The 8199-nt window shown below is 50.0% G+C and overlaps 1 protein-coding gene across 1 annotated transcript; it reads left to right on the top strand.

Annotated features, from left to right (window-relative positions):
* Window positions 1-282: 282 nt before the first annotated feature.
* On the top strand, window positions 283-1844 carry LOC125549560 (dof zinc finger protein DOF5.1-like). Its single transcript, XM_048712944.1, has 2 exons — window positions 283-487; window positions 695-1844. The coding sequence occupies exons 1-2, from the start codon at window positions 419-421 to the stop codon at window positions 1658-1660; spliced, it is 1035 nt and encodes a 344-aa protein (XP_048568901.1). The 5' UTR covers window positions 283-418; the 3' UTR covers window positions 1661-1844.
* Window positions 1845-8199: the final 6355 nt, after the last annotated feature.

The raw sequence follows: 8199 nt of genomic DNA, 5'->3' as shown, positions 1-8199 counted from the left end.
TTGTTCAGGCCGATGATCGACCCTCGAGTAAGAAAAGAAGACCCTCCATGTTGTGGCCTGGGTGATTTATTGTGCGGTGGCAAATTAGTTATCAAAATTAATTGTAAACTTTAGATAGAGCACGTGTACGGTAGCACTCTCAGCCCCGTCAGCACTCAGCAGGGAAAATAGCAAACGTGTGCAAATAAAGGAAAACAGTGACTATAATAATTGCAGCCAGAGGCTATATATATAGAGAGTATGTGTATGTTTACCTCTCTCTCTCATCTCTTGCCTATTGGTGCTGGTAGTGGTAGCATCCTGGCTGGTCTCTCCTTCTTGGGTGGCTCTAGGTTCCACCATTCCGTTCCTTTACTTTGTATTATTACTCTGATTCCATTTGATTTCCCGCTCCCAACAACTCTCTGGATCACCGGCCATGTTCTTCCCTCCTGCCTTCCTACTAGATTCATCAAGCTGCTGGAACACCAACCACAACCAGCTTCAGGTATGCATCATTTTCTTGTGTTTCTAGCTGTCTACTACTAGTAATTAATAGTATAATCCCTCAAGATATTGTTCATACATGATAAAATATTATATGTGTGCACTAGCTAAGCTAGGGTTTGATAATTCATATCTTGGAATATACTCCGTTGCATATACATCTTGGCTATATGCATAATTAATTACTCATCTCCTTGTTGATTCGCAGCTGCAGCAAATCGGCAGTAACACTCATATCACCACTACTCTTTCACCTGCTGGTCATGGCGATGGAGGAGGCAACAACAGCAATCACGATGGGTTAATGGCCACGGCCGGGGCCGGATGGGGCGTCGGTGCTGAGGATGGCGACAGAGGCAGCGGGAATAGCAAGCGGATGTCCATGACCGAGCGGGCACGGCTGGCGCGGGTGCCGCGGCCGGTGCCGGGGCTCGAGTGCCCACGCTGCGATTCCACCAACACCAAGTTTTGCTACTTCAACAACTACTCCCTCACTCAGCCTCGCCACTTCTGCCGCGCCTGCCGCCGCTACTGGACCCGTGGCGGCGCGCTCCGAAACGTGCCCATCGGCGGCGGATACTGCCGCCACGCCAAGCGCAGGGCCAATCCCAAGACGGCGTCGCCCGCCTCCGAAGCCGTTGTGGAAGGGACGTCGTCCGCGACGTCAACGACGCCCAGCAGCACATCTTGCGCCACCGGCACCAGAACCGCGCCGCCCGGCGTACAGTACTCCAGGTTCGGCAGCGGGTTCGCCGACAGCGTCGACCCGGCGAGCCTCGGCCTCAGCTTCCCCGCCAGGCTGCTCTTCGCGGACAGCAGCTCCCGCAGCGCCTACGCGGCGGACGGCTGCGCGCAGCAGCACCACCACCAGGCCCACGTGAACGGGATGGAGCAGTGGGCGGCGGCGCAGATGGACAGCGTCCCAATCATGCATGCCATGGATCATCAGATGTCCGGACCACCAACTGAGGCAATGCCCATCACAATGGCGGCGATGCAGGGCATGTTCCACTTCCACCTCGGGCTACAGATCGGTGGTGGGGGCAATGGCGATGACCGAGGAGGCCACCAGTTAGACCACCCGGCAGCCAAGAGAGACCAACAGCAGCAGCATTACCCGAGCAGCAGAGGCATGTACGAGAACGCGGTCAATGGCAATCGCAGCGGCAATTAATATTCCAGCACTGGCAATGCATCTAGTAATTAGTTTGTCATCAAGCTTTTTTCTTAGATTAATGCTTGGTCAAATGTGGCCGGGTGTGTATAAAATCTGTATCACTAAGGGGGGTATCAATTTATCAACGCATGCATACAACAATGTTCATCTTTTCGTTTATAACTGTTAATTTGTTTGATCATTACGGCCTTAGTTTGTACAATTGTTTACTTGTTATAATTACATAGTTATATGCATGCAGTGTGTGTTAGCAACCCTGCATGCATATAACTATGATGGAAAGTACAGCAAAACTTACGTGCAGGGGATTCCCTCGAAAACAATTACGTGTAGGGGAACCAGCTCAAAAAAACGAAACGTGCAGAGGCAGGACACCTATAGGCTTCCAACGGCATCACGTGGAAATTCCTATTTGGATACTATAATATGATAAAAACAATAAAAGAAAGGCACGCAAGACATGGGCCCGTACTCTTAACAAATATCGGCCCATTGGAGAGGATTCGAGCGTACAGATCAATTCCATTAGCTGACAGCAAAAGAAAACGATCCTCGCTTGGCTCGCCTGATCGATCCCTGCCGAGGCGCAGCCATGACCTCCTCGGCAATCAGCAATTCCGGTGTCGCCTATTATTCGCCTGGCTACTTCCATGCATGATCTCTAGGTAAATATACTGATTCGATTTGAGATAACCCAATTGGCATTTGCTAGCGTTGAAGAAAGATTTATTTTGTGATGTCAGGAAGTCCCGTTTGTAATTTTGCGATCAATATTTGTAGGTATGGTTCTTACATCATGCAATTTGCATACCTACAATTCTATTAATGGTTTGCGTTCAGGTTCTTTTCCGCTGATCAACAATAAACATTTTTTCTTTCCAGTTAATGTTGACTCCATTGGCAGTAGTAGATTGAGAGGCCTCTCCTCTCATGGTTTACTCTGATCTGTTCACTAGGTGTCATGCTCTCATGCTTTCTCTTAATTGTTCACTAGGTGCTTGATGAAAGGCCCACCAAACCAATATTTAGTTCTTATGCACTAGGGTTGTAAGGTGGAAGTGGAGCAGAATTTCAGCACCAGCCTCCGAGTCCTCGATTTTGCTTTGATCATATGGAGCAAATAGATTTGTAATAAAGCAATATATGTGAGAATTTGTTTAAGAAACAGAATGTCGATGGTGTGCAGTCAAAAGTAACTAGATGTGATCATCGAGAGAGATGAAAGAGCATGGTGCCATGGTGATATGTACTATTGTGAGCACCAACAAATTTAGTCTTCCATTTTGCTGCAACCAGTACAAGTTCTGTTATGCAAACAAGAAATAAAGATTTTAATTACCATGTACGTCAAATATAAGCACATGTTGTTCACATTGAGTTTGGATTTGTTGTTCTACTAGAGGAGCTGACATTGGAATTGGGTCTTTTGACCTTTGGCTGGTGGCACATCTATGGCACGGCAATGTGAAGTTAAGTACTGGAAATGATTATGCTTACCAATTTGATATACGACCATAAATACGTATGAATATATTTAATACTAAGAATGTCATACTTACCCCAGTAGGGTTATGGAATTAAGTGGTGTTTATTATCTATCCAGAACAACAAGAGGACTCAATATATATCAGGATACAATATGTCTGAAAGAATATGTAGAACTTTTTATTTTAGATAGTTATTAAGATATGCATCTTTAAGAGAAGTGATAGAATGTAAATGGAAGTTTTCATATACTTGCAACTATTGGATCCATTCATTATGGACTGAGGGTGTCTGACGAAGTTTTACACTATTGGCCAATCAAAACATACTACCGTTTACTCATACAGCTATCTTGATGTGAAAAAGATGTACTTCGCTTGCCTCCTGCATGATGGATATCCTTAGTAGAATGATATTTAACGGATATGTATTGTATTTCTGTCAGCTAACTTTTGTTCATGTACATTTAGGATGCCTGCAAATATTGTCGACCAGAGACCTTGAGAGGATGACTATACCTTCCGTTGAGTATAATGTTTATTAGGAAAGACGAGATAGACTAGGATTTGTTCTGACTTGTCTTGTACTCCAAGTAGATAATTGTACTCCTATATATATGCCCACGAGGCTCAAGCAATACAACGAATATTCCACCAAATCCCTCTCTCCCCTTCTAACATGGTATCTATCGCAAGTCGATCCTAAACCCTAGCCGCCGCCGCTTCCGCACCCGCGCGCCGCCCCCGGGGCGGTCGGCCTCCATGACCGCCGCCGGGGGCCTCGCCGCCCGTACCTAGGGTTCGTCCGCCGGTCGTGTTGACCGGCTGCCCTAGAGAGTCTTTCTCCCGATCCTTTGATCCAGGTTTTCTCTCTCTCGCCGGTCGCTTTGATCGGCGTCTATTTTTTGGTTTTCTGGTCTATGTGATCCGGTTTGCGTCGCCCACCGCCGTTGTCGACACCGTGCGTCTCTACTCCAACACCGGCGCGATCGGCCGGCTTCTTCACCGACTCGGCGGCCTCGCGCTTCGTCCGCGTGTCTGCCCGCCGGTCGCCCCGACCCGGCGGCCTCGCGCGTCGTCCGCGTGTTGGCCCGCCGGTCACCCCGACCCGGCGGCCTCTCGTCATGCGGCGGCCCTTCGCCGCCGCCGTTCGCGCGCCGGCCCGCCTGTCGATCTACGCCGGCCGTCACCGCCCTGCTTCGACCGGGACTCCTGCATCACCCCGACCTGGCTGCCTTGCGTCATGCAGCGGCCAATCATAGCCGCCCTGCTGACCACCGCCGCCGGCTTCATCTCGGACTCCGTCGCCACCACGCTTCCACCGAGCGGCGTCCCCGACCTCGCGCGCGATCAGCTTGATCACCCGCTCGCCGCCGCGATCCGACTCATCTACGCCGCGCGACCGACCTGGCCCGTCGGTTACGCGCGCCTCCGCAGGTCCCGTGAAGATCGTCCCCGAGTTCAGCGCGCCTCTCCATCGATCGAGCATCGGGCTGCCGCTGCGTCGCCCCGTCGGGCCGCAGCGCCGCCGCCCCGTGGTTCTTCTCCCGGCTGCACCGACCCGCGTCACCGCTGCGTCGCCCCTTCGGGCCGTAGTGCCGCGGCCCGTGGTCCCCCACCGCCCCGAGGGCGTCTGCTCTAAGCCGTCCCGTGGCTGCATCGACCCTCGCGCCGCCGCTGCGTCGCCCGTTCGGGCCGTCGCGAGCGTGGCACGCGGTCCACGCCGCCGTCCCGAGGCCGTCCCCGCGGCTGCACCGACTCGCGAACCGCCGTTGCGTCGCCCCTTCGGGCCGTAGCGGCGCGGCCCGCGGTCCCCGCCATCGCCCCGACCCGCCTGCCGCCGCTGCGTCGCCCCTTCGGGCCGTAGTGCGGCGGCCCACGGTCCACTTTGTCGTCCACGCGCGTTGACTTCCCGTGGTATGCGCCGCGCCGTCTCCCTTGGCGCGGGAACGCCACTGTCCGCGCCGGTCTTCGTCACGCTGTCAGGGTTCTTCGCCTACTTCGAGCATCGCCGCCACGTTTCTAACCTAGCCGCCGCCGCCGTCAGGCCGCTGCCGCTGCTCTTCTTTGGTCGCCGCCGCCGCTACCCACGTAGCCGCCGCCGCCGCCCGTCCACCTTCTTCGTCTTCGTCCAGTATCAGCCCGTCGCCAGCGTCGCCGTCATCTACCATGACCACTTCGTCTACTCCGACAACCGCGGGCGACACCGGCCCCGCGCCGATTGGCGCCGCAACCGTCGTCGAGTCCTTCTCTGCTGGCCTCTCCGACTTCTTCGACATGGCGTACAGCTCGTGCAGGTCCCAGTCCACGCATGCCCGGTACTGGCAACACCGCCGCGTGCCTTCGTCCACAACATGTCCCCGGGCCTGGCAAGCCTGGTGCGGCGCTTCGTCAACTTTGTCTTCGTCCGTCTACGCATGCACGGTGCTGGCAACACCGACGCGTGCCTTCGTCTATGATGTGTCCCCGGGTTTGGCAACCCCGCCGCGACGTGTCGTCAACAACATCTTCTTCCCGGCGCACCACTACTTCGACACCACTGCGCCCATGCTAACTCGGCGTCTTCTTGCGCCCGCGGCTCCACGGCGACTTCATCGACACCGGCTACCCCGACTCGACATCGACCACGACATTTTCCGCACGGCTACCTCGACCACGGCTCCACCACCATACGCTCTCGGCTACCTCGACAAACGGCACAAAGGGCTACCGCCTTGCTTGAGCAACCTCGTCGGTTGCCACTCCAGCCACGACTCCGCGATGCGTCGACCGTTACGACTGTGGGGGGTGTCTGTCGGCTTGCCTTCGGATTCTTCTCCAGTCTCACCGTCTGCGTCGCTACCGTTGTGACTGCGGGGGGATGTTGAGTATAATGTTTATTAGGAAAGACGAGATAGACTAGGATTTGTTCTGGCTTGTCTTGTACTCCAAGTAGATAATTGTACTCCTATATATATGCCCACGAGGCTCAAGCAATACAACGAATATTCCACCAAATCCCTCTCTCCCCTTCTAACACCTTCAGGTCCATGTAGCATGCCCTTCAAGGTAGGTGGCACACTCAAAAAATGGAACATTAATGATTTTCCTCACCTTTAATATCAATAACAAAATGTATTTTCATATATATGTCAAACCACCTTCAGGTCCATGTAGCATGCCCTTCAAGGTAAGTGTGTGGAACTGCTGCATTTATAATATGCTTTTTTTAATCATGAATGCCTTCGCAAGCATGATCGAAAAACCATGGGTATCTGTTGGTTGGTTTATGATATTCCTTCAAAATGAAAATAAGGCCATTTGCCAGTTGAGACGCTTCTTAAAACTACATTTGTATTGGACATTGTTTAAGTATAATAGAAAAAATAGGTAATCATATACTTTCGCTGTAAATGAAAAGAACTTTCCTGGCATTCTTACTTGATATAAGCTTTGCTGACGATTGTATGTGCTTAATTATCTTTTTCTTTTATTTCATCTGGTCATGAGTGCTTGGAGATCTTCAAAGGATCACTAGAAGGATATAAAGGTTTGCACAAGGATACTACATTCTTATTGTACAGAATTATTTCATATATATCTAGATAGTAAGTGTGGTTGTCTTTTCATTTGTGAGAAACCATAATGTATCTTTGCGACCATAACTGTTAGAACGGTCTAACCTGTCTTTTGTGGAACTTTTATCACCAATCGATTGAGAAGACATGTGATGAAACATCCATAATATTTTTTCATTAAATTCTTAGGTTAGCATCCATTTCTGATATGTGAATAGGCAGCCTTACTTAAAGATCAACAAATATTTTTCTGGCAAACCTATGGCCTCAGTGCACAGTCACCATCTTTTCTAGGTTGTTAAAGCAGAAATATTTTAAGGTTAATATGATTGGCGTATTGCTTACAAAAATAGGTAGGCCATGCAACATACACGATGATGTGATAGCCTGGCTTAATAGGGATGATAGACTACTCATATCAATAAGGAATTCATTCTTTTCCGGGAGCCTATTCGGAAAGAACTCCAAAGTTAAGCGTGCTCAACTTAGAGTAATTTCAGGATGGGTGACCGATCGGAAAGTTGCTCCTGGGTGTGCACGAGTGAGGACAAAGTGCGCAGAAAAGACTAGTATTGATCTGTGGGGCCAGTTTAGATCCCGCCAGGAGAAACGACCACCGGCGGGGGTGTCCGGGGCGTTATAAGTTGGTATCAGAGCCGACCCTCGCGGTTACACGGATGTTTGCGGACAGGAGCGTGGTCATGTTGTTCATGACGTTTGTGACCCGTCATGGCACATGGCATGGCACATGTATTAGACTGGATGCACAGACGTATATGCCAAGAGGGAACGTTCCTGTGGCCCGACGAGGACGTCGGTTCCTCTAAGTGGGGATGTATGTGATAGCTTGGCTTAATAGGGATGATAGACTACTCATATCAATAAGGAATTCCTTCTTTTTCGGGAGCCTATTCGGAAAGAACTCCAAAGTTAAGCGTGCTCAACTTGGAGTAATTTCAGGATGGGTGACCGACTGCCAGGAGTAACGGCCACCGGTGGGTGTGTCCGGGGCGTTACAGATGACTAGTGAGAAGTATATGCATCTCATGACCTTTACTGATTAAAGTAATCATTTTTATTATTAAGAACATATAGTCTTAGGCAACAGTCAATAAATGTTTCAGATTCACTACAGATATATAATGGAAGTTAATTTAGAAGAAATATATCAGAAAGATATATAAGTGAAAAAGAAGGACAATAAAAGGTATGCTAACATAAGGCAACAATTTCATGTGCAAGCTAGTGTACCATGCAACTTAATGAAGCAAGAAAATGTTGTGGCAACAATGAATAGTGTTAATTAAGCAATGAGAAAATTGAGGTAAAAGAATAAGTAAGTTGGTATACAAGATAAAATGAGGATGATAAGAAAAAGAAAAGTTATGACAAGATCGAGTGGGAGGTGACACTTCACGAAAGTCCTATAAATATATGTCTTAGATGAGCAAGTGACCAAGGAAAGTAAGATGTTCATGCCTCAAGCTTCAGTGTG

This window comes from Triticum urartu, chromosome 3 (assembly GCF_003073215.2).
Source record: "Triticum urartu cultivar G1812 chromosome 3, Tu2.1, whole genome shotgun sequence".
Taxonomy (NCBI): domain Eukaryota; kingdom Viridiplantae; phylum Streptophyta; class Magnoliopsida; order Poales; family Poaceae; genus Triticum; species Triticum urartu.
The sequence above is the reverse complement of the archived record's forward strand: the minus strand, read 5'-3'. Positions and strand labels throughout refer to the sequence as shown.

Coding starts and splice junctions, on each gene's coding strand:
- LOC125549560 (XM_048712944.1), top strand. CDS start 419: ATGTTCTTCCCTCCTGCCTTCCTACTAGATTCATCAAGCTGCTGGAAC. Junction 488..694: donor CCAACCACAACCAGCTTCAG/GTATGCATCATT, acceptor GTTGATTCGCAG/CTGCAGCAAATCGGCAGTAA.